Source organism: Prionailurus bengalensis, chromosome C2 (genome assembly GCF_016509475.1).
Source record: "Prionailurus bengalensis isolate Pbe53 chromosome C2, Fcat_Pben_1.1_paternal_pri, whole genome shotgun sequence".
NCBI classification, from domain to species: domain Eukaryota; kingdom Metazoa; phylum Chordata; class Mammalia; order Carnivora; family Felidae; genus Prionailurus; species Prionailurus bengalensis.
The window spans coordinates 148,864,528-148,891,303 of NC_057350.1; the positions used below are offsets into that span (position 1 = coordinate 148,864,528).

General features: G+C 46.1%; 1 protein-coding gene, 1 long non-coding RNA gene and 1 other non-coding gene across 3 annotated transcripts in view; 1 reads left to right on the top strand and 2 right to left on the bottom strand.

Moving 5' to 3' along the window:
• Positions 1 to 255: 255 nt before the first annotated feature.
• On the bottom strand, positions 256 to 18,628 carry LOC122492083. Its single transcript, XR_006299532.1, has 3 exons — positions 17,200 to 18,628; positions 5,923 to 6,025; positions 256 to 395 (listed from the first exon to the last, which is right to left on the bottom strand). It is a non-coding gene; the product is annotated as an uncharacterized LOC122492083 (long non-coding RNA).
• TRNAQ-CUG lies at positions 8,498 to 8,570 on the bottom strand. Its single transcript has one exon. It is a non-coding gene; the product is annotated as a tRNA-Gln (tRNA).
• A 78-nt stretch (positions 18,629 to 18,706) lies between the features above and the next one.
• GPD1L (glycerol-3-phosphate dehydrogenase 1 like) overlaps positions 18,707 to 26,776 on the top strand; it is a 57,693-nt gene continuing 49,623 nt past the window's right edge. The window contains exon 1 of the mRNA XM_043595605.1: positions 18,707 to 18,978. Coding sequence (XP_043451540.1) covers positions 18,932 to 18,978 — 47 coding nt within the window. The 5' untranslated portion in view covers positions 18,707 to 18,931. The remainder of the gene's footprint in view (positions 18,979 to 26,776) is intronic.

A 26,776-nucleotide genomic window follows, 5' to 3' on the forward strand; every position in this document is an offset into this window, starting at 1 on the left:
AGTTCTGCATAAAAGGAGTATGCTAATTGCTCAGCTACATATTCCAAGACAGTAATGATTAAAATATCATAGAACAAGGCCCTTTAAAATTGTTTTTTAGGGGCACCTGGGTGGCTCGGTCGGTTAAGCGTCCGACTTCGGCTCAGGTCACGATCTCGCGGTCCGTGAGTTCGAGCCCCGCGGCGGGCTCTGTGCTGAGGCTCAGAGCCTGTGCTCAGAGCCTGGAGCCTGCTTCCGATTCTGTGTCTCCCTCTCTCTCTGACCCTCCCCCGTTCATGCTGTCTCTGTCTCAAAAATAAATAAACATTAAAAAAAATTTTAAAAAAAGGAATCCAAATGGCAGGTGAATGTACTTACTGCAGTCAATGTATTCTCTTCCCGGTAAGGCAGCCAACCTGGGAAAGCAAGATGAGCGAAAATATATAAAAATGAGAACTCTTATTCTCAACATTAAATTCGAGAGTGGAAACCATCCCCCACACAGAACTTTGGAGCTGAGGACTGAAACTCCCCGCAATAATTTAACGTTAGCATCCCACCGCCCTCTTTAGCACGCCTTTTTATTCCAGAAGACTCTGCTCAGACAAATGGATGGATTGTTCATGACAGGAACTTCCTGAGAGACCCGTCAACTCTTCAGGGGAAGCCATCAACAGACACTTTGGCACCTTAAGCTTCTTTGAATCCTTCACCTCAAAATCCTCACCAATCCTAGATGGTTGTATCCTGATCCTAACCCAATCCTCACCACGTCACTTGCGGTGAAAGAACCACCATGAGCCAAAGTCCCAATCTTAAATCAGTTTCAATCTTACTTTCCTCCTTCTAGCCACTGCCAAAGCTCTCTGGGCAGGTAATGTACAGTCAGCAATAAACTCAGTGTTATCTTTTTTTTTTTTTTTTAAGTTTAATTATTTATTTAATTAAGTAATCTCTATACCCAAGGTGGGGCTCAGACTCACAGCCCCGAGATCAAGAGTCTCATGCTCCTTGGACTCAACCAGCCAGGCCCCCTAAGCATTATCTTTTCAATTGGTTGTGGTGGTGCTATTCGGGAGGCAGCACTGATCAATAGAAACATAGACTCTATCTCCACCCTTCTGCGGGAGCCTGTTCTGTCTCCGCCCAGCTCTCTTCTTGTGATTTCACCACAAAAATTATAGTCCTGTCTCTGGAAATTCACCCAGACTCTCTTCCAGAAACCAAGAGACCATCAGCCCTGAGTCCTTATCAGCTTTATCTGATGGCAGCCCATAAAGCATGGTCTAAAATGGCAGAGGCTCAGAAACCTTATGTCCTGGGACACCTGGGTGGCTCAATTGGTTGAGCGGCTGACTTCGGCTCAGATCATGATCTCATGGCCGGTGAGTTCGAGCTGCCATGCTGGGCTCTGTGCTGGCAACTCAGAGCCTGGAGCCTGCTTCGGATTCTGTGTCTCCCTCTCTCTCTGCCCCTTCCCTGCCCATGCTCTCTTTCTCTCTGTCTCAAAATAAATAAACATTAAAAAAAAAAAAAAAAAAAGGAAATCCTATGTTCTTCAAACAGAATCAGGAATTCTCACCATCTTTTGGGAAGAGTCATTCTGTATCTTCTGCCCCTTGGGAACAGAGCCTCTGTATCGTATGAAACCAGAAGAAAAATGTTTGTTCCTTCCTTTGTGTTAAGGTCTGGGGACCTCTCTTCAAATGTAAGTGATTGTTCCACTTATAATTGCCTCACTCTTCACCTAGGATAACCAAGGGAAACTTGAATTCTAGTTGGCTTGAAAATATTTTACTGTTGTTGATTTGCTTTGGAAATAATGCATATCATTACACCAAAGTTAAAAGACATTGATAAATTTTAAAAGATCATCTGTTCTCTATCACCTACATATAGCCACTGTTAATATTTTGAATAATTTGGTATTCAATCATTTGATTGTTTTTCCATTAACATGCAGGGGTGTGTGTGTGTGTGTGTGTGTGTGTGTGGCATGTGCGTGTATACTGATCAAGGTAATTTGTATACTGGGACCCACAAAATGGAGGCCACTCCAGTGGCCTGGTCCACATCACAAATGTAAACCTAAGTCAGCACTTAGGGAAAACAGGAAACACCTACCAAAGAAACCCAACGTATACCAATCACAATCCTCTGACTCGGCGTTAGCTTAGCTCACCTTATCCTAGAAAACAGCACTTGTTAGCCTTACAAGGAAATCCACAGTCTCTGAGCCACTCTTGCTCTATTTCCACATTGCCTCTTCTACTGTTCTAGAAAACTTGCTCTTGCCTCAGATCCCTCAGGAAGAGAACTCCACTCCTTGTGAGGTACTGTACTCCCCCAGTCCATGAATTGTTTTCTCCTGACTAAAAGACACCAAACTCAAATTGTTTTAGTTTTGTCATTTGGTGATACCTACCTATACATATACACATAATTTTATAAACTTTTTCATTTGATGTATCTTGATTATTCTAATATCATTATTTTCCATAACATCATTTTAATGGTTAGATGGCATTGAACTATATAATATAACCTACTGTTCGACACTTAGGTTGTTGCTAATTTTACGATATTACATACTGATATTAATTTATTATTTACATACATAATTAAACATATGTGTAATACGCTATTATCTCTCTTTGCCCACCTTTAAGATGTTTCAATAGAAGTGGAATAAAGCCAATTTATTGTCTTGGGAAATGATGCCACTTCTGTATTCCCATCTGTAGAGTATGACAGGGCTCCTTCCCTCCCATCTTCGTGAACGTTGGGTATTAGCATACTGTAAGTTTTTAACATCTATGTCAACTACTAGACAAGAAGTTGAACCATAGTGTTGTTTCCTCTTGCAATGTTTGAACTACCGCTGATCCTTAACATTTCTTCATGTTTACTGGTCATTTGTGTTTCTGCTGCTACAAATGGTCTTTTCATATCCCGTGCTCATGTTTCTGCTAAGATATTCAGTTTTCTCTCTACTAAGTTATCAGAGATCTTTATCTATGAAGACATTCGTCAATCTGTTCCACATTCGGTACAATTTCCTGAAGTTCAAAGGTGATAGAGGTGAAGGATCTTGACCTTACAGTAATAGAGGAAACGTACAGCTCAGGAAACGTCCACAGGGGTGGATCCTGGGCAGCACAGGGAAATTAAAACGTGGGAATAAGTAGGGAGAGAGAATGTGGAATAGGAAAATGAGAACAAAGACCCAAGGCAGAGAAAGGCAATGGAAAGAGACCATCTAGAGAGAAAGAAGGTGTCTGAATGGGTACACCTGCCCAAAAGGACTGGGTGAGTTCCTTTTGATTCATCTAAATGGCCATCAGTTTTTCAACTTGCTCTTTACTGCATTGCATGGAAGGGAGCCAAGATCACCCAAAGAAGATTTTTAGAAGTGGGGGAGGAGGGTGTCCCTAAGAATCTAGATAAAGCCGCCAAGTTTGTTAAGTTCCTCTTCCAAACAGGCATGCTTCCCTTCCCTACATCCCTCTCACACTGCCAGAGGCCACTTCCTTTATTCCAAGCCCCCTTAGTGCTCTCCCTAACTCAGGAATGTCCCGCCTGGAGAACCTCCACCTGCCTGCAACATTGCCTGGCCCACTCCACATTTCTGTAAGCACGTGGTCCCTGTTTAAAAACAAAACCAAACAACAAGAAAACCCTGCTAAGTTTTGATCATCTTCAAACAATCCTGTCTGCTGAATCCTGTTCTGGGCCCACCAGAATCTTACAGAAACCCTCCTGGACCTATTTGAATCCAAGCTTCCCAGACTCGGTGATGCGGTGCCTGGAAGGAAGGTGACGCTTCCCAAGGAAGAATTTACAATCCTCCTTGTGCGCCGCCCAGAGACATGAGCTCACAAGACTGCCTCAGTTGTTGCTTGGTCCTTTTTTGTTTGTATCTAGTCCTTTTGGTGTCCGCTCTGGGACATCGGACCTGGACAACATAGCTCTTTCCAGGCGAGCGGATATATTCAGCTTTCGCAGATACATCGGCGTTTCGAGATCTTTGTTTCTTACCATTTGACGTTCCACAGTTCAGTTAAGTGTAAGTGATTACCTGGTTAATGGAATCAATACCAAGATATGAATGACCGATAGGGGTCTTGACGTGTCAAAGCTTTTATCAAAGCATATTAGTCTATAATATATCATCGGGGCAAGCAGGAAAGAAAACTCGGTATCTGTGAAATAAGCAGAAAGGAGTAGAGTCCCTCCCCACTGGACTCCTTCCCGCAGATGACCTCCCTGCCTAGCACTGCCCCGGTGCCTCTATGCTGTCCTCATTACCACAGTCATTACCTGGACATACATGGTGATCACATCGGCTGCAAGCCAAGACAGAAATTTTGTCTTCCCAGTATCTCTTTCCCTGTCTCCCTGAATCTCTCTCTCTCTCTCTCTCTCTCTCTCTCTCTCTCTCTCTCAAACACATACACATACACAGAGTGGAGGACTCTTTATAAATATTGGTTAAATGAATAAGCAAACACACGTGTATTAGAACATGCATACGCCGTAATCCGTGACTTGCTAAAGTGAATCAGTAACACTTTTACAAATGAAAGCTGGTTTGGAGTGTAGGGGTGATGTCCCTCCTTTCCACAAGTTCGAGGGTGAGATATATGTCCCCCCTCCCCCGCCTCCAACCAGGAAACTATAGAACCCTCCTCTTGAGAAATTAGTGTGCTCTGGAGAAAAGTCATCAGGAAACGGACATGTGGGTGTGCTTGCCAAAAGAACCTGTTTGCCACCCAGTCACCCTCTGTTGACAAGCCCTGCCAACGTATCTAGAGCTGCTTCACTTTTTTTTTTTTTTTTTTTTTTTTTAGTTTATTTACTTTAAGAGAGAGAGCGAGAGAGCAGAGGAAGGGCAGAGAGAGGGAGAGACAGAATCCCAAGCAGGTTCCAAGCTGTTATTGCAAAACCCAGTGTGGGGCTTAAACTCACAAACTGGGAGATCATGACCTGAGCCGAGGTCAGGAGTCGGACACTTAACCGACTGAGCCACCCAGGCACCTCTAGAGACACCTCACTCTTAAATATGAACCACACAGCACACACCATCCAACATCGGCAAAAGCTTCCAACATGAGAGACAACGCAAGTAAGGTAAAGTAAAAACAACAACACATTGAAAGACAACACCCTACATTTAATGTTTTCAAAGAGTTAAAAAGAATAATGCGAAAGAACTCTTGGAAACTGAAAACAACATAGCCTTAAGAAACAAAAACAAAACCTGGGGCGCCTGGGTGGCTCAGTCAGTTAAGCATCCAACTTCAGCTCAGGTCATGATCTTGCAGACTGTGAGTTTGAGCCCCATGTCAGCTCTGTGCTGACAGCTCGGAGCCCGGAGCCTGCTTCAGATTCTGTGTCTCCCTCTCTCTGACCCTCCCCTGCTCGTGCTCTGTCTCTCTCTCACTCTCTCAAAAATAAATAAACATTAAAAAAATTAAAACAAAACAAAACAAAAAACACCAAAAAGAGTTGAAAGATAAAATCCAGAAAGTGAGCGTGGGACAGGCAAACAGAAATGAGGAATGACATAACGCTACATGAGCAAAGTTTCAGAGAGAAACCACAGAGAAAATGGGAAAGAGCTACTTGTTGAAGAAATGAGACCAAAAAAATTCACAGAACTGAAAAACACAGTAATTCTGATTGAAAATGCATCACTGAACTTAGAAAGGCCCATGACGGGGTTATAATCATGCCATTTCAGGACACGGGGGATAAAATGAATCCTAAAACTTTCCAAGTGAGGGAAAAAAACAGGTCATATAGAAAGGAACAACGTTTGGGGGAAGGATCTGAAACAGATAGAAGGATGGAGTGGATAATCAAAGTAGAAATGAATCGCTAACTAACGTCATAGTTCGGAGGTTGAGTCCAGGGCTGGAAGGCCAGCTCAGGAATCTTTACCATCTAGTTTCCAATTCTGAGTTCAAGGGGGCCATTATGTCCACACCCCAGCACAGGGAAGAAGGAAAAGTGGAAAGTAGGCTGATTCTTCCCAGGTCACAACCTGAAATGGAAAACAGTTTCAACTCACACTGTACTGGCCAGAGCCTGGTCCCCTGTCCAGAGCCTGGTCCCCTGTCTAGAAAGCACCATACGGAAGGCTAGGAAGTGTAATCTCCAGTGAGGCTAAAAGTTAGACGTGACTTTACTAAAGGAAAAAGGAGGAATGGGCCCCAGAGTACAGAAAACGCTTCACCAATCAGATTCAGAATTGAACCGTTATTTCTTCAGAACATCACTGGATACCAATCACTGATGGGGCAGTGTCTTCATAATTTGGAAAGAAAATGATCTTTATGCAAGAATGTCACACTAGTTCTATATCAAAGCTAAGGTCAGAAGAAAGGCATTAAAGAGAGAAAAACAGGGGTGCCTGGGTGGTTCAGTCAGCTAAACGGCGACTCTTGATTTCAGCTCAGGTCATGATCTCAGTTTGTGAGATTGAGCCATGCGTCAGGCTCTGTGCTGACAGCATTGGAGACCGCTTGGGATTCTCTCTCTGCTTCTCTCTCTTCCCTCCACCTCCAAAAAATAAATAAATAAACGTTTAAAAAAATAAAGAGAGAAAAACAATTTTCTGGGAGTTACTAACTGATATGCTCTACTTTATAAATAAAGAGTAATCCAAGAAATAGGAGGACTTGGAATCCAAGAACAGCCTTAAAGAGCAAATAGTGCCAGATGGCATAAAAGACACATGGCTTTGGAGGGGCACGTGGGTGACTCAGTCAGTTAAGTGTCTGACTTCGGCTCAGGTCATGCTCTCACTGCTCCTGAGTTCGAGTCCTGCATCAGGCTCTGTGCTGACAGCTCGGAGCCTGGAGCCTGCTTTGGATTCTGCCTCAGTCTCTCTGCTCCTCCCCTGTCCATGCTCTGTCTCTCTCTCAAATATAAAATCAGACATTTAAAAAATTAAAAAAAAAAAAAGACATACGGCTTTGGGAAAGAAATTGCCAGGGGGAAAAACGGAATCAATAAATTATTTATTACATTTGCTCTTTGGGAAAAACTACTGATGGGAACATACTCAATCTAATGAAGCAAATGAGAAAAACTTTAAGAATTAGTAGAAAAAAATATGTGTTAAAAGAAAGAGGCAATTACTGGGGCGCCTGGGTGGCTCAGTCTAAGTGTCTGACTTTGGCTCAGGTCATGATCTCATGGTTCGTGAGTTCCAGCCCAGGGCTGGGCTGCGTGCAGAGCTCGGAGCCTGAAGCCTGCTTTAGATTCTGTGTGTGTCTCTCTCTGTCCCTCCTTCACTCAAGCTCTCTGTCTCTCTCGCTCAAAAATAAATAAATATTAAAAAAAAATAATTAAAAAACAATTATTAAGTTCAGGGATGGGGGAAAAGAGTATATAAGAGGATATCTGATTATAATACACTTCTTGGAGGATAGCTAATTATGCTCACCTGTCATAATAAGGCAAACTGATTACTGAATTGACCCCAAACCATGATGTAACTACGGAACAGAGAGGGTGCAGGGGAGGAAGTGTGTGCGTGCTCAAGAGGTGGGGGGGATAGTATTGATGAAGTGAATCCTCGTTTATTATTAGAAGACGTCGGAATTCTGGGGCGCCCGAGTGGCTCAGTCGGCTGAGTGTCCAACTTTTGGCTCAGGTCATGATCTCATAGTCCGTGGGTTTGAGCCCCACGGCGGGCTCTGTGCTGATGGCTCGGAGCCTGGAGCCTGCTTCGGATTCTGTGTCTCCTTCTCTCTCTGTCCCTCCCCGGCTTGTGCTGTCTCTCTCTGTCTCTCAAAAATAAACAAATGCAATAAAAAATTAAAAAAAAAAAAAAAAAGAAGACATCTGAATTCTAAAAAATCAAGGAGTAGCGGAAAACCTCATTCACAGTTAGAGAAATGCAAGGCAAAAGTACAATGAGAATGTGTTCACCTGTCAGACTGGTGAATTCCCCCAAGGGTGGCTTTTGGCACACGTTGGCAAGGCTGTGGGGACGTACGTGTTGTCACATGTTGCTGGGAACAGTGTGAACTGGCCTGACCTCTCAAAACCACAAAGGTGTCCGTCCACTCTTTGAGCCAGCACTGCCGCTTACAGGAAATTATCCTGGAGGTATCTTTACATGCACGCAAGACAACATGGGAATATTCACTGTAGCATTTTTGGTAAAGGAAAATACTAGAAATAATGCAAATGTCCATCTGCTTTAAAAAAAAGAGCAAAGATGCTCTGGTTACGCAAGTGGCATAATTAATGAAATATTTCTTTTTTATGTAATTTTAATGTTTATTTATTTTTGAGAGAGACAGAGCACGAGCAGGGGAGGGGCAGAGAAAGAGGGAGAAGCAGGCTCCAGGCTCTGAGCTGTCAGCGCAGAGCCCAGCGCGGGGCTCCAACTCCTGATCTGTGAGATCATGACCTGAGGCCTGAGTCGGAAGATTAACCGAGTCACCCAGGAGCCCCTATTTATTTATTTTTACTTGTATTATTGTTTTTTAGGTAGGCTCCGTGCCCAAGGTGGGGCTCGAACTCACGACCTAGAGATCCAGAGTCACACACTCTGCCAACTGAGCCAGCCAGGCACCCCTCATTTTATAATGTAATTGCAAAACATCGGAGGTGATTTGGGCGTGAAATGATGCAGTTATTTCTTAGCTGAAAAAGAGCAATTTGCAGAACGGTACGTAAAAAAGGTCACCGTCAGGGCTGCTTGCCAGCGTGTCTGGAACTCTGATTCCTGGGCGGTGGTAAGTTTGCACGTTCCTGCCCCCTTGAAACTGCCAGGTGTGTGACATGCTCTGGTCAATGAATGGGAGCGGAAATGAGAGAGGTCACCTCTGGGAGGAAGGCTGTAGGGGCCAGTGAGAAATTTGTCATCTTCCCTGCCCCTTAGCATTGCAAACATGCCGCTCCCGATGACAGAGGCTCTGTTGGGTGGCCAGTGCGGGTGGGGACAATGTGACAGCACCTAGGATGGCCATGGAACATGCGTGAGAAAGAAGCCGCTTCGACGTTTGGGCTGTTTATTACTGCAACACGTCCTACTTTATCTATCACGACTGACACAAGATACTCTCCCACGTTTTGTGTGGAAAAAAAAAGGAAAGGCAGAGCAAGTAAACATGTCTTGTTACTTTCTTGTGTATAGACGTGCACGGAGAACTAATGACCCCGGTCGCCTGAGGAAAGCGAGTTAGGTAGGAGCTAGAAGGCTGGGAGGAGGGCGTAGGAGAGGTACTCGTTACTATGTTACTTTCTGTGTGTTTTATTCTAGAACCATATGAAAGCAGTACTTATTTAGACACAACACTTTCGTGAAAAAAGAAATAGTAATATAGGAACATTATTTAGAAATATGGAAATCAATGGATGAAGTAGCAAAGTAATTGAAAGTGGTTATTTCCGGGGCGTGAAATCTGGGAGAAGGGTTATCACTTTCCATTTAGGATCATTTAGTACAATATCATTTAAAAACTATGTGTTTTACATTGCTTTTTTTTCTTTAATTTTTTTTAACGTTTATTTTTTGAGACAGAGAGAGACAGAGCATGAACGGGGGAGGGTCAGAGAGAGAGAGGAAGGCACAGAAGCCGAAGCAGGCTCCAGGCTCTGAGCTGTCAGCACAGAGCCCGCCGCGGGGCTTGAACTCACGGACCGCGAGACTATGACCTGAGCCGAAGTCCGACGCTTAACCGACTGAGCCACCCAGGCGCCCCTACGTTGCTTTTTTAAAACATTCTCTTTGCGACAACCAGAGTGATCTTTTACAAGACAAATATGACTGGGATGCTGGGGTGGTTCAGTCGGCGAAGCGTCCGAGTCTCGATTTCGGCTCAGGTCATGATCTCACTGTTTGTGGGATCGAGCCCTGTATCGATCGGGCTCTGTGCTGACAGCACAGAGTCTGCTTGGGATTCTCTCTCTGCCCCTCCTCCACCCGCACATGTGCTCGCTCACTCTCTCTCTCAAAAATAAATAAATAAACATTAAAAAAATAAATAAAAAATAAAAGACATGTGACTACATCACTCAGCGTAAACACTTCAATATTCTCCCATTGCCTCCAAAATAAAACCCAAACCCCTATAACAAAACCCTACATTACCTGGCCCCTGTCCACTGGTTGGCCTCATCTGTCTTTATCTGTTGGTCTGTCCTCTGTTTACTGAATTTTCAGGTCCTCAGAGGAACCAATGGCTATTTTTCTTTTGCCTTCAAGCTTCCATGTATGCTATTCTACCTCAAAAACTCTTTCCTATTTAATTTGTACTCAACCTTCACTTCAGAAATCTTTCTTCCAGAAAGTCTTACTGGTGCCCTGGGTCCAGCTTTGGCATGGCTCCCATCTGTTCCCAGAGCCCCCTGTCTCTTATCAGAACAATATGGGGCAGGACTCCATAGAAGATACTTGTTTCTTTATCTAACCTTCCTTTTGGACTGTGAACTTTGTTTCGTTTAGTCAACATCGTATTGTCAGTTCTGGCACATGGCAGGAGTTCAGGAAATACCTGTAGAATCAGCCAATGAACAAGGCTCAACTCTAGAAACAAATGCTAGTTGGTATTTGATTTTCACCCAAACAGAAATGGAATAGATATCCCTGCTTTTCTCTGGTAAGGTACAATACTAAGTCTAGAAAGTTCATCTTTAAAACTCCTACGTTCTCCAAGGGATCCAAGCTAGCCGGTTCCCCAGATATAATAAATGGTAACACCCAGCGCTTGGCCAAGAACTGGGTCCTAAGGTAAAGGCAGGTTATAGCGGTGCGATGTTTAAAAGAAGGGACAGATCCTTACAGTGTCCCAATCTAAGGGACTGGTGAAAAGATGCAGTCTGTCAATAAAACCTGGTGCCCAGACCCCTTTGATAATTAAAAAAAAACCACCTTGATGTGAGCACATTACAACTGATATGAACACGTTAATGCTCAGCGTCTGGGGCTCTCTTTGGTTCTTGCAAGCAGCCAAGACCGCCTTTTATCCGTTATGTCTCTATTCCCCAAGTAAGTGAGATAAAAGGCCATATAAGTTTCCAGAATGAGGCATTGTTTCAGCCAAAAATCTGTAATTTCTCATTAGACTTTCAGTAGCAATCTGATAGATGGGCAATTTCATTTCAAGCTAGTTGTACCAAGAACCAATGTCACCATCGGGGATTGTACGTCGTATCATTAGGAAGCAAAGTGGTGGGGGATGTGTACTGGGGGGACGTAGTGGATGAAATGTGTCTCCAGGGCAGACCAAGCAGAAGTCCTCCCTGGAATTAGAAGAATGAATTTAACCAATACCTGTGAAAAAGTTTGCTGTGCTTTAAAGTAACGAGAAAAAACAGAGACTTCAGAGAGAATTTTCTAAACAGCTACATTTCTGCTTTCCATTTTCAATTTCAAGTTTTCATTACGTACAGCCAATTGTTTGACATCGACTGACTTTTTAAAATGTTTATGTATTTATCTTGAGAGAGAGAGAAAGCAGGAGCATGTGACTGGGAGGGGGGCAGAGACAGAGAGAGGGAGGCAGAGAGATCCCAAGATCTCAAGCAAGCTACAGGCTCAGAATAGAGCCCGATGTGGGGCTCGATGCTGTGACCATGAGATCGTGACCTGAGCCAAAATCAAGAGTGAGACACTCAACCAACTGAGCCACCCAGGCACCCTGACTGATGTTTTTAATGTGAAATAATGTTAAGTAGAAAGGCAAGTAACAGGACGAATGTGTAAATTATTAAGAGGAGGGAAAGAAAAATACATTTGTCTATTTGTGGAAGATTCTTGGAAGGATATGCAAGTCACTGGTAACAAGCGTTTCCTCAAGGGAGGGAACTGGGACACCTCTGGAAAAGGCCAGGAAACAATTTCACTACATACTGTTCCAATCCTTCTGAGTTTTGAACCATATGAATTCATTAATGCTTCAAAAAACGTATTTTTAAAAAAAATTTTTTTTTCAACGTTTATTTACTTTTGGGACAGAGAGAGACAGAGCATGAACGGGGGAGGGGCAGAGAGAGAGGGAGACACAGAATCGGAAACAGGCTCCAGGCTCTGAGCCATCAGCCCAGAGCCCGACGCGGGGCTCGAACCCACGGACCGCAAGATCGCGATCTGGCTGAAGTCGGATGCTTAACCGACTGCGCCACCCAGGCGCCCCAGAAAAGGTATTGATTAAATTAAAATAATAGGACTGAGGTTGTTAAAATAAATATGCTAAGAGGAAATGAAATTGAATAGTACAGGGCAACAGTTTATGTGCTTATTTGGAAAAATTTCAAAAATGGCAATTCTGGGGCACCTGGGTGGCTCAGTCGGTTGAGCGTCCGACTTCAGCTCAGGTCACGATCTCACAGTCCGTGGGTTCGAGCCCCGCATCGGGCTCTGGGCTGATGGCTCAGAGCCTGGAGCACACTTCCGATTCTGTGTCTCCCTCTCTCTCTGCCCCTCCCCCGTTTATGCTCTGTCTCTCTCTGTCTCAAAAATAAATAAACGTTAAAAAAAAATTTTTTTTAAATGGCAATTCTGTGTCAGACTTCAAAATAAGTAACAATATCAATTTTTTTTTTTTTTGAGAGAGCAGAGGAGAGGGGCAGAGGAAGAGAGAGAGAGAGAGAGACAGAGAGACAGAGAGAGAGAGAATCCCAAGCAGGCTCCAAGCCCAGGGCTCAGCACAGAGCCTGGAGCCTGCTTTGATTTTGTGTCTCCCTCTCTTTGCCCCTCCCCAGCTCATGCTCTGTCGCTCTCAAAACAAACAAACAAAAAAACCCAAAGTGTTTAAGTTTATTACTGTTATTATTTATTTTGATGCTTGTGTTGGCCCAGATTTGGTTGGCAGAAAATACCCCCCCCCTTTTTTTTATACCATGGTCCACGGAGCCCTACAGTTTAATATGGCCTGACTACCTTTTATGATTGAAATTTTGTCCTCTCACATTTGTTTACTGTATTATAGTTTTCTGTTCCTCAAAAACACAGGCTGTTTACTGCCTCAGGGCCTTTGCACTGGCTATTCTCTCTTTCTGCAATGCTTTTCTATCCATCTTCCCATGACTGGCTTCTTTAATTCACTCAGGTATGCCCTCCTCAAAGAGTCTCATCTAACTTAAGGCTAATCCGTCTCTCACTTTCTCACTTCTGTCCTGTATTTTCAATCTCTCACTCTCTACTCACTTCTACTCACTCACAACATGTTCTAACCTCTTCCACATAAACTGTTCTAGCCTTTACACATAAAACCAAACCAAAACCAAAACCAAAACAACAAAACTCCCACATCCTAAGATTTCTTCCTATTCCTCTTTAGTTTTGCCTTTCTCTTCCCATATGTCCCTATCCCTTATCTTCTATTGTCAGCCAAATTTCTAGAAAACATTGTCTGCACAATTTCAAGCTCCACTTTTTTTTTTTTTTTTTTTTGAGAGAGAGAGAAGAGAGGGAGCACATGAGGGGCAGAGAGAGAGAGAGAGAGAGAGAGAGAGAGAGATTCTTCTTTGCCTTCCATTTATACTTCCACTCACTGCAAGCTGGGTTGATACTCTGTGCACAAACTGAAGAGAAACTATTCTCACCAGGGTCACCAGCAACCAGGGTGGTAGCTAATCCATAAAATACCTTTGTGTGGACTAGGAAAGGTGCCCCTCCGTCAAGGCACTTGCTTCCATCTGTCAGAAAATGGTCATCTTAAGCATAATAATCTGCCATATCCACAATGTCCATTGTGCTCACTGGCATGGTGCAGTGCACTACCTGCACAACCGTACCCAGGGGCTCTGCCAGCAGCCGTCTTTCTCCAGCTGTATCTTACCTTACCACTCTCAAACCTCCTTACGACCATCCCTCCTTCTTGAAATGCCGTCTTCCATACTTTACGTTCTTGCAGCTCTTTATCTCCTCAGACTCCTCTGCTTTAGACTTTCTTTGCACTATTTAGTCCATTTCAGAATCCTGTCCTGGTTCGTCTTGCTTTCTTACTTGGCCCGTTTGAGTGATCTCAATCACTTCCGTTCAACAAACATTTACTGAGCATCCACTCTGTGCCTGGCATTGTTCTAGGCACCGACCACTGGACTTTCCCCTTATATGCTAATGAATTGCAAACGAGTCTATCTCAGACCCACGTATCCAAATGCCTCCCTGAAATCTGAACTTGAATACCAGATGGGCTCCTCAAGCTTACCTTTTCTCTTTTTTGTAAAGATGTTATTTTTTAAGTAATCTCTACACCCAAGGTGGGGTTCAAACTCACAACCTCGTATCAAGAGGTGCACGTTCAAATGACTGAGCCAGCCAGGCACCCCTCCTTAAGCTTAACTTGTCCAGAGCTCACCATCCTTCTCTCCAGATCCATTCTTCTTTCCCTGTTTTAGCAAGCGATATTCGTTCATTTGCCCAAGCCCGCTAGATTCCTTCCTCTCTCCACTCAAGAAAGGAGTCAGTCTTATTTTTCTGCTTCCTAGGTACGTCTCAGTTTCACTGACTCCTCCCCATCACCATCCCCACCACATGGGTCTCTCCACCCTAGTCTAAGCCACTGTCATTTCTCATAGAGAATACCACAGCAGGCTCTTCCCTGGCCTCTGCCTCCTGGCCCTCCTCCCACGAATTAATTCATCCAGAGGACTCTTCCCATGACACAAGCTGGTGATTTGTCCTTCCCTCCATCCACACTGACCTCCTCTCAGTTCCTGAATATGTCATTCTCTCTCTAGTCTCTGAATCTTTGCCTACGCTGTTCCCTCCGCCTGGAAGGGCTCACTTGTGCACTCCCGCCCCCTCACGTTGCTGACACCACCTTTCCCTTCAGGCTTCAGCAGAAATCTTACTTTATTTGAGAAGCCTTTCCAGAAACCCAAAGTCTGGGACCGGAGTGGTTTTTTTTTTTTTTTTCCTCCCTGGGCTGCCATAGCAAACCAGTAGCATTTACCACACCATAGGGTAATTATTTATTAATTGGCCTCTATCTCCCTCTAAATTTAAGTTTCTAAGAGGGAAGGGACCCCACCTCTCTTGTCTAATATTTAAACCCTGGGACGCAGTACAGTGACTGGCACATAGTAGGTGCTCAGTGAACATGTATTGAATGAATGCATAGTTAGATGAGTATAGATAGGATATGGAATCCAAAAAGGCTGGCCCTGGGGCGCCTGGGTGGCTCAGTCAGTTGAGTGTCCGACTTCAACTCAGGTCACAATTTCGCGGTCTGTGAGTTCGAGCCCCGTGTCGGGCTCTGGGCTGATGGCTCAGAGCCTGGAGCCTGCTTCGGATTCTGTGTCTCCCTCTCTCTCTGACCCTCCCCTGTTCATGCTCTGTCTCTCTCTGTCTCAAAAATAAATAAACGTTAAAAAAAAAAAAAATTAAAAAAAAAAAACAAACAGGCTGGCCCTGACTCCCCACAGGATGTTTAGAAAGTCTTTTTGGAGTCTGTGCCTCAATTTCCTCACTTGAGGTATGAAAATACACAGATGACCCTTGAACAAGGCAAGGCGTTAGCGGTGCTGACAAACACCCCCCCCCGCCCCGCCAGTTGAAAATCCTTATATAACTTTTGACTCCCCCCAAACTCAACTACTAATAGCCTACTATTGACCGGAAGGCTTACTGACAACATAAACAGTCAATTAACACGTATTTTGTATGTTATGTATATTACACACTACATTGTTACAACAAAATAAAAGAAAATGTTATTAAGAAAATCATAAGGGGGGCGCCTGGGTGGCGCAGTCGGTTAAGCGTCCGACTTCAGCCAGGTCACGATCTCGCGGTCCGTGAGTTCGAGCCCCGCGTCAGGCTCTGGGCTGATGGCTCAGAGCCTGGAGCCTGTTTCCGATTCTGTGTCTCCCTGTCTCTCTGCCCCTCCCCCGTTCATGCTCTGTCTCTCTCTGTCCCAAAAATAAATAAACGTTGAAAAAAAAAAAATTTAATAAAAAAAAAAAAAAAAAGAAAATCATAAGGAACAGAAAATAGCATTTACAGTACTGTATGCACATTTATTGAAAAAAATCTGCCTATAAGTGGACCTGCTCAGTTCAAACCCATGACTTTATGTTTCAATAAACACAGCAGAGTACTATACATGTATTTTCTTTTCCTTATAATTTTAATAACTTCTTTTTTTAATCTGGCTTACTTTAATTGGAAGGATTCGTTATATGTCCCTTTCCCTAGAATTTGGGCTCTGTGATTTCTTGACCGAAAAATCAGAAGTGAGGCTGTGACAATTTGGGGGTTTGGGTCTTAAGAAACTGGCAACTTCCATTTCAGTTCTCTCTGGATGCTTGCTGGTGGAGCCCAGGCACTTTGCCACGGGGACGCTTCTTCCGGAGAGGTCACACAAAGACTCAGGCCCACAGGACTGCAGCCCGCAGCGGAGGCTGAGCCCCAAGCTAGCAGCCAACACTAACTAGCCAGCCGTGGGAACAAGCCCTCCCGGAGATGGACCCTCCAGTCCTATTTGCCCGTCCGTCCCCACGGTGGAATGACCCTTCCCCTCCGAGCCTGGCCTACACCGCAGGTTCGGGGACTAAATAATTGAATGTGGTTGTTTTTTTAAGACCTAAGTCTGGGGGTGGTTTGTTACGCAGCAAGCGATAACCAGAACAGATCGTGCTACCCGCAAATGGGAGGCTGCTGTCATGTAATGTGCAGCATTGGCTCTGGGACCCAGCAGCCAGTGGAAGTCAGAAGGGCCTAGAGGAGGGTGTTAGCGCCTGTGTAGGAGGTTGGTGGGAAGGGCTTAACACAACTGCGAAAAATGTGCTCTGGAGCCAGAGGAATGGAGGGTCTAGTTACATTAAAAACAATACTGTGGGGGCGCCTGGGTGGCTCAGTCGGTTAAGCAGCCGACTTCGGCCCAGGTCATGATCTCGCGGTCTGTGAGTTCGAGCCCCGCGTCGGGCTCTGTGCTGACAGCTCAGAGCCTGGAGCCTGTTTCAGATTCTGTGTCTCCCTCTCTCCCTGACCCTCCCCCGTTCATGCTGTCTCTCCCTGTCTCAAAACTAAATAAACGTCAAAAAAATTAAAAAAAAAAAGTGTTTATAATATATGCAGAAGTTACAAAGAATAACCAACCCTCCCCTCCACCCTCACCGCAATCCTGCATTTCGTGTTCGTCTTTTCCTCGTCTTCCTTTACAGTTTTACGATGCGTGTATGTATCCCTACTGACGCGTGTAATTTTGCCTGTTTCTCTAATAATAGAAATGGAATCACATCGCTTACCTTCTCTTCTGACTTGCTTTATTCTCTCAACATTATGTTCACGGGTTTCACCTATTTAGTTTTTGTCTTAGTCTTTGTAACCGGTCTGTAGAAATAAATGAGCACTCACTATGTTCTGGCACAATGCGTGGTGCATATCGGGTCCTCAGTAAACACTGGGTGACAAGGCTTTGAAGGATGTACCCACAGAATAGCCGGCAGCTCATTACCATGCAGGTGTCATTGCGACATTAGAGAACAGGAGTTTCCAGATGAGGTATAAAACGTTCAGGCAAAGGCGAAAAATGGATCGCTTGGTATGAATTTTTGCAACGCATGGATACTCCCCAAGTCCATAAATTCATTATTTGACAACCTCATCTCCTAACAAAAATGCAAGAAAAAACTAATAAAGCTTGAAAAGTCTATTTTTCATATCATCCCTGCCTAGATGTCTTTCCATTAGCTCAAAATAATTGAGAGCAAACCGTCAGTGAAGGAATGGAGAAAATCTGTCTCACCCACTCCTTTAAGTATTCCCTTAAATAAACAGTGTAAGTAATAAACATACACTTTTCACACGATGCAAAAATGAAAACAAAAATCATTGTTAATCCTCTGAGCATCAAACATAATGGGCCTAGTACTTTTCTAGGGATTAGAGCATTCGTTTCTTCAGCCAGTCTCACTGATTTTTAAGCTCTTTGGTTCTCATCTTTACTGCCTTTTGCAATCATCTTGAACTGGAAAGAATTCTGATGCTTGTGTCCCATCCCGGGAGATTCTGATGATTTGGGGTGGTGCCCGGGCACGGCGATTTTTCAAAGCTCCAGAGAGCCACTTGCGTAACCCAGCATCTAGCACGGTGCCTGGGGGAAAGTGACACTCAGAATGAATCAAGAATGTTCTATTTGTTAGGAAGGAGTAGCCTCAGACCCACAAGCTCTCCAGGAATCCTGGGGCAAAGATAACGAGGAGGCACGTCCTGCCAAGCAAGTGGGGGAGTGCGATGCCGCAGGTGCCCAGGCCTCTCTCTCTCTCTTGACTACCCAAAAAGTGTCCATCCTGAAGCTCAGGTACAGTCCAGCTACGTCCAGAAGGCCCCAGAAAACACAAATCCACTACGCAGTTCAAGGGGTGCCAGGCTGTTTCCTGTCTCCACAAACGAGGCAGAGCCTCAAGAGGCAGGTGTGGGTACTTTGCGCTCTGGTCCAGGTCGGTCGACTCTAGAGTCACCCTGGGATCCTCTCGGTTCCAAGCTGCAGCCTAGCCGCTCTTCCCGCGTGGGGAGAAGAACGCCAGCCGGGGTGGGCACCACGCCGGGTCCGGAAGGGTTTGCTCTGCGGGGACCGGGCTGCAGCCCCTGGCGCTGCGAGACAGCAGAGGCGCAACCACCCGCGTCTGCACGTGGCGCGGCGGCGGCCGCGGTCCGGGGGCACGCGGCTGCGGAGGGCGGCGGGGCGTGGACTACAAGTCCCGGCATGCCTCGGGCAGGGGCGGGTCGGCGCCGGAGCCGAGCCCGGAGGCCGGCCAGGCTCAGGCGTGCGCAGTGGTTCTCGGGAGTGGCTGGGCGGGCCCTCCCAGGCTGTCAGCTGTGGCCCGGGGCGCCCGGGCGGCGGTGGTCGCGGCCATTGGCGGAGAGGCGGGAGGGGCGGGGCCCTCGCGAGCCGCTGTGGGCAAAGCCGTGGGCGCGGAGGCAGGCGGGCGGCCGGCTGGGGAGGCACGGGCCGGGCTGCTGCGTTCCAGCCTGGCGATGGCAGCGGCTCCCCTGAAAGTGTGCATCGTGGGCTCGGGGAACTGGTGAGCGGCGGCGGGCCGGCGGCGCGGGCTCCGCCTCCAGGAAGCCCCTCTCCCGGGCGGGCTAGGGCCGCGCGTCCCCGCCGCAGCGTGGGCACCGGGCACCGCGCGCAGGGAGGCGGGGCGGGCGGCCTCGCGGCCGGGCTGGGCACCGCGCGCCCGGGGAGGCCGCGCCGAGGCACTGGCCCGGGAGGCCCTGGGCCCGCGTGCCCGCGGGGGGCAGCGCGGCGAGAGGGCACTGCGCGTCGGCGGGCACCTGTCTGCGCTCTCGTCACCGCGCGGCGGGCGCACGGAGGCCACCTGCTCGCCACGCCCGGGTGTCTTGCGCACCATTCTGAGAGCGTTCTCCATTCTCCTCGGCGGATCGCCGGGGTGGAGGAATTGGTGGAGACTCGAGCATTTTTACTGTAGTTTCGTTGTTGAGGAAACCAAGGCAGAGGGGGAGGGGGCTAAAGGGCGCTTGCCACCCAGGTCGTGGGCGGGACCAGCGTTGCCCTTCCAAGTGCGGGTCTCGCCCACCGCTTCTGAGGCGTCCCGTATCTTAGTAAGGTTGTGCAGATAAGAAAATCCAAGTTCCGACAGGCCTGGCTCCCGGAGTAGTCCAGCGGCGTTGGGAATTCTCGGGAGGGATATTTGCGAAGCTTCACGTCTCCGTTAGGCTCTATTTGACTTTTCACATTTATACCAGCACTTTGTGACAGGCGCTCTTCTGAGCACTTTGTAAATGTCAGCCCTTTTAGTTCCCTTTATCAAACTTTGCTTCTCTCGTATGTTGGGTGAGTGTAGAGGAAAGCGGGGCCAGGTGGGAGGGAGGAAGTGGAATGTAATACAGCCTCTGATATTTTCAGTTACTTTCCCATTGTTGTGCACTTTTTTTCCCCCCGTACATCTGAGGGACTGGTATAGAATAAATAGTACAGAGTTGTGCCCTTTCAGTCCTTGAAGTAAACCTTATCTGGTTCTCCACTTTTCCATCCCGGCAAGGCCAGTGGCCTCTCTCGGTGCCACCCCCCCCCCCCGCCCCCCATCACCCATAGTAATGATTTATTTCATTATCTGTTTCCACCCCTCCCTATCCAGCTCTTGAGGACAGCATCTACCCTGATGCCCGGCATATGCCAAATAAAAATTAAACGAATGTTTGAAAACTAATTTTTAAAAATGTAATTATATTGATTATGTAATATATTCACATTCAAAAACCAGAAGTTACCAAACACCCTGCAAAAAAAAACCCAGTGAAATATCTTACACTCAGACTTGTTTCCCAGGTTATCTCCTGGAGGAAAATCAGTATTATCAGTTGCTTCCGGCCTTTGTGAAGAGACCCCATCAGATGCAAGTGAATGCTTACATATAGCCCTTTCCTTCTCTGCCCTGCAAATACTAGGGTATTATGACTTTTTCTGTAAACTCCCTTTTTCGACCAACCACAGGGTTCTACGCAACATTTATTGGAGTTGGTACCTATCCACTGCAAAGCTTCATTTGGACTTGTAGGTTGGCTTTGCCAGTTTAGGTCCCAAGGTCACTTGAATGAGATTACAGCGGCCCTGTTGGCCATGGGACTGGAAAAGAAAGCACTGTTAGCACGTGTTCTTTTGACACTGGTTTCCTCTTCTGTAAGAGGACACAGAACCACGGATGACAGAGCCTTTTCCTAATTTGCAAGGTGCCGAAGTAGCACAGCTTTGCCATGCTGTGTTTGGGCCTGGAGCTGGAGGAGGGAAGCAAACCTCCTGCCCCCTCCAGTGGGATTTGGCTACCTTCCCACGACTTCACACTGATGTACTTGACTGTTTTCTTGGCCCACTTCAGCCCAAGGAAATGGAGTAGAACTTGGCTGGTGACCTTAGAGCACAGCAATTGAGAAATGTGCCATCCTGATGGTTTAGGCCAGCTGCCCAGCTCCATTAATTATGGGATCAGACAGGAACATTGTGGCTTCCCTGCCACTGCCCTGGGGGCGGAGCCACTCCAGTCCTAGAGAGAGGATCGCGACCTCCCCGGAGAGATTCAGAAATTCAGGAACTGAAAACAGCTTGCGGAGGCTCCATAGGGCCTGTGGGGCATTCAGCTCTCTCTGGTCAGTAGGCATGTGTTTGCCCCATGTAGGTCCTGTGGCCTTTCCACAATTGCACATAATCCCTGCCTGAAAGGAATGTACCTTCAGGGCTGAGATAAGTTGGAAGATAAATGAAATATCTGTCATGAGATTAGATGTTACGTTTTAAATAGTGTTTCTTAAAATGTGATCCAAAGATCACTTGCATCAGAATTATCACCGAGGCTACTACCTACCCTTGATGACTCATATTCCCTGCGGTGGGGACAGATTTTTTTTCCTTACAGGACTTTAGCCTTTTGCGAATTTTATTTTATTTTATTTTTCTTAATTTTTTTTTAACGTTTATTTATTTTTGAGACAGAGAGAGACAGAGCATGAACGGGGGAGGGTCAGAGAGAGAGGGAGACACAGAATCGGAACCAGGCTCCAGGCTCTGAGCCATCAGCCCAGAGCCCGACGCGGGGCTCGAACCCGCGGACCACGAGATCGTGACCTAAGCTGAAGTCGGATGCTTAACTGACTGAGCCACCCAGGCGCCTTCCAAGCCTTTTGCGAATTTTAAAATATTATCTAGAAGATGGACCTGCCCTTCCAGATTTGAACCTTACTTGCAGAATGTGAAGTGGCTTAAGCAGTGTTTAAACTTGGGACTTGGCAGTAGCTGAGAGAGCTTAAGTAAGTAAAGGTGTTGTCACATCTAAACCCATAGCTGTCATCCTCACATTCGAGTGCCTCCCCCACGTAAACGATCATTACTTGCAATACAGACAACGGAAGACTGAATCTAGCTGACTTGACCGGGAGCTTCAGCCAGGAATGACATGGGAGTCACATAAAGGGGTTGTATAACATGCCCCCGTCCTGCCCTTTGGCACCTCCTTTCCTGTAGACAGGTCAGAGACAGGAGGCCAGAGGCGGATGCAGGGCGGCGCTTCCTGACCTGCGTGACTTTGCATGGCCCTGGTAACTCAGAAAAACAACAACAAAACAAAACAAACCCTAAAGCTTCCTAAGTTCCTCCAAAGATGAAACAAAGTTTCTTTACCAGAAGGTTGGGAAAATGACCCAGACACCTGGCAAGATTCAGTGCTAGAACTAAAACCTCAGGGCTGTATTTACACCCAAACCTCTGGGTGGTAGGGAGCCTATGTCCAAGTCCCAAACCTCCTTTGGAGGCAGTGTGGTACAATGAGTGGTCTAAGGAGGGGCTTGGGATTCCCACTCCTTGGGTTTCAGTCCTGGTCCCCTACTTGCCAGCTGTAAGGCCTTGAGCAAACTGTGTCTTCAAGAATCCTTGGTTATGATATTGGTACCTGGTATCTAGGATTTTGGTCAGGATTAAATGGCATGACTCAGGAAGAGTGCAGAGAGACTGGCACTCAGTAGACGTCAGCTACCGTGACCACTGTGTTTATTGGATCAACCTTGACCGGTACCATCATTAGGTCACCAAATGATCCAGTTGGACTCTGACCAAGAAGCAGAGGCAGAGAAGGGAGAGAAGGTAAAAGACAACGAACGTAACTGATACGCAGCTGGAGGAATTTGATGAGTTATCTCTTGTCCTTGTTTTCACCATCACCCCACAGCTTGACTGAAGGTCAGGGAGAGCTTTGGCCTACTTTGGACTGAAGACTGAAGCTGAATGTTTTTTTGGTCTGCTGGAACCATCTGGAATGTAGCTCTGTGGCCCTTAGCCCCCTTCTGTCACTCTTTGGTCTGTGTTACTCAGTTTCTGTGCTGAGTTTTGCTACATGCCCACTCAGAGGCCATCTGAGTGGCTGTAAATTAGCTCCTCTGGGGTCAGAAATAAGCCCGTCCCTGTCCACAGGTGGCACTGATGTACCTCTCTGCTTTGGAAGCTGGAGGAACAGTTTAGTGACAGGCTGGGTGGGAGCTGAACTGAGAAAAGATCCAGAGTTCCTCTGTGAACCAGAGTAAGAAGTTTGTGCAGCTAAAAAAGAGAAAGCCCTGATACTTAATCTCCCATTTCCATCACCTCTTAACTGAACTCTGTTCAGTACAGAAGGTCCCCAACGTATGATGGTTTGACTTGCACTTTTTCGACTTTATGCTTTATAAGTATTCAGTAGAGGGGCGCCTGGGTGGCTCCGTCGGTTAAGCATCCGACTTCGGCTCAGGTCACGATCTCACGGTTCGTGGGTTCTAGCCCCGTGTCAGGCCCCGTGCTCACAGCTCGGAGCCTGGAGCCTGCTTCGACATCTGTGTCTCCCCGTCTGTCTCTGCCCCTTCCCTGCTCATGCTCTGTCTCTCTCTCCCTCCCTCTCAGAAGTAAATAAACATTAAAAAAAATATATTTATGAGTATTCAGTAGATACCACCCTTTGAATTGTGGATTTGGCTCTCCCCCAGGGCTGGCGCCATGCAGTGGATCCCCTGGCATGGTGCCAGGCCGCGGCTACAGCCCCCGGCCAGCCACTGGTCACGAGGGTGAACAAGCAGTACGTGGACAGCCATTCTGTATCCACATGGCCATTCCGTGTGTCACGTTCCGTGCGGGGTTCAGCCATTTACTTGAGCTAGTCAGCGCTTCTTTGTGAAGCAGGCTTTGTGTTCGATATTTTTGCCCAACCGTATGCTAATGGAAGTGTTGGGGGCTTGTTGAAGCTATGGTGTTCGAGAGGTTAGGGATACCAGGTATTTTAGGATATTTTAAACTTACAGGGGATCTATTGGGACATAACCCCATCATCAGCTGAAGAAGATCGGTATAAAAAATCATGGCTGCTTGTTAGGGGTGTGTTGGAAGCCCTCAGTTCTCTCTGACCTTTCACCTCTGCCAGCCTTATTCTATTCCGCTTCCTTCCCTCCCTGGGAGGTCATCTTTTGTATGTCAGGTGTGTGCATTTCTTCACTTAAGCCTCCTAACAAGTCTGTGCAGTACTATATTATCCCTATTTTAGGTGACAAAATGGAGGTCAAGAGAAGACCATTTGGGGTCAGTGGTTCATAAGGTGGAGTTGAAGCTTCGATGCTTAATGGCTGTGTTTCCATAAATTCTTGTCCTTTTCAGAGAGAAGCATTCGTGTACCTGAGGACAGACCTCACTGTCGTAGAAATATTGACTATCTCCTATCTGACCCTCCCAACAAAAGTTAATATAACAGTATTCCAATCAAGAGAAATCAAATTGGGGGTGCCTGGGTGGTTCAGTCGGTTGAGCGTCTGACTCTTGAATTCAGCTCGGGTCATGATCTCACGGTTGTGAGCTCAAGCTCCACACTGGGTGTGAGGCCTACTTAAAAAACAGGGGAAAAAAAGAAAAATCAAATTGAGGGGCACCTGGCTGGCTTAGCTGGTAGAACACGGAACTCTTGATCTCGGCGTTGTGGGTTTGAGCTCCACGCTGGGTGGAGAGATTACTTAAAAATAAAATCTTCAAAAAAGAAAGAAAGAATGAACAGATTGAAAGGACTCCTTGAAAATCATTGTTTCCCTCCAGAGCAGGCACTCCCCCCTCTTGTACACATGGCAGATGATCATAGTTTACTATTTTTAAGGCAACTCATCTTCCTAAAATTAATCTAGCAACTTGTTAGAAAAACCTTACATCTGAGTGAAAAATCTGTCACTTCCAACTTTCGCTCCTTAATCTCTGAGCATTGCCTTGGTGAACCCACTCTCTTTTCTTAAATTTCGGTTGCCATCATTGTCTTTTGGGGCTCAGTCCCTTCCACATTTGGGAGCTGGGAACTCAATCCATTTTTTTTTTTAATTTTTTTAAACATTTATTTATTTTTTGAGAGACCTTCGTGATTCTTGGGATCAACAATCCGAACTAAGCTGGGAACTTCTTCTGCTGGTCTAGCCTGGTCTCACTCATAAGGCTGCAGTCCAGTGATGGGTTGCCTGGGATTCTTGGTCCTAGGTGACGTCCTTTGTGTGTCTGGCAGGGAGCAGGCTCCTGCCAGCTGACAGGAGTGACTGGGCTGTGTGTCTCTCATTCGTCAGCAGGCTAGTTCGGACTTCTCTATTTGGTGGTTAGATTCCACCAGCAGCAAGAGGGAGTTCCTATAATTATGGTACCTCCTGTAAGTGGGACCATACAGTATTTGTCTTTCTTGTAGCTGGCTTACTTCACTTAGCATAATGTCCTCAAGGCTCATTCCTGGTGTAGCGTGTCAAAATGTGTTTCCCTTTTAAGGCTGAAAAATATTTCACTGTGTTTATGTAGGACATTTTGTTTATTCATTCATCCATTAGTGGACACTTGGGTTTCTTCCACCCTCTGCAGATAGTACAGAACCCTGTAAATACTGTGTTCTTTCCTCTACGTATGTACCAATGACAACGTTTAATGTATAAATTAGGCACAGTAAGAGATTAACGATAATAACGAATAAAATAGAACAATTAAAACAAGAGACTGTAATAAAAGTTACGTGAATGTGGTTCATCACTCTCAAAATACCTAAGTGCCCTGTCGTCGCCTTTCTTGTGGTGACGAGAGATGGCCGGCTATCTGCCCACACCAGGGACCTGGCACCCGGGGGTGGGGGGTGGGGTGGGGGTGGAGGGTAAGTGAAACCAGAGAATGGAAAGGGCAGATGAGGGGGACCACTGTAATGCTGCTCTGAATATGGGTGTGCAAACATCTGAGTGCCTGCTTTCAGTTCTCTTGGGTACACACCTTGAGGTGGAATTGTTGGATAATACAGTAATTCTATTTTTGGTTTTTTGGCCAACCACTGTGTTGCTTTCCATAACAATTGCCCTGTTTTACATTCCCGCCAGCAGTGCACAAGGGTTCCAATTTCCGCACGCGTTCACTAACATTCGTTATTTTCTGGGTTTGTTTGGGTTTTTTTCCCCTGTAGTAACCATCTTAATGGGTGCGAGGTGGTATGTATTTTGTTAATTGCCCGTCATGTGGAGTGTACAATTTTGCATTCTTTTTTTTTTTTTTTTGGTTAAATGTAACATTCTACCTTAAGCTTTTTCTTCGGCCCTTTTGAATTTTGATAGATGGAAAGGCTTTTTTCATGTTTCCCCCCTCCTTTTCTTTGTGAAGTTGTTCACATTGATCTTTTTCCCTCTGTGGTTTCTTCCTTTGATTTTAAGCTTAGAAAGCTTCCCTATCCAGAGATCAAATGAACATTCACCAAGTTGAATCAGTTTTTAAAATACTTCATTTTTCACATTTGCATCTAATACTCTGGCATTTGATTGTACTTTAAAAAGCCCTTGAACGCAAAGAATTACACAAAATGTTAACAGTAGTTCTCCCTGGGTGGTGAGATTATTCATAATTGTCTTTTCATCTTTCATGTATTGCTTTTATGAGTATAAAAGCAGATGTTATTTAAAACAAAATTGACCACCCTTTTCTTGGTTCCATAGTTAGGATCAGCTCCAGAAGAGACTGGGGCATGGAATGTGGAAAATCTGGCTGAACCCTTGTTAATTCTTCTCGCTGGGCCTCAACTTCCTTAGTAACAAGAAGGAGGGACTGGAGGGTCCTTTCTGGCCAAGAAGGATTTTGCACTCTGTGAAGAATTCTGTCAAGTTTGCTCCTAACTTGATAGGTGGCCATTCCTTGGCTGATGGAGCACATCCCCAGCCTGCTGAAAATACTCAGCTCTTTAGAGAAGAAGGGGCCAGAAGGCAAGAGAGTGAATGCCAAGGGGTCAGGTGGGCCTGCCAAGCTGGAGGTTAGGACCTCCAGCAGGTGGGTGTCTATCCAGCTGGGACCCAGGGAGGGAGAGCAGAGTG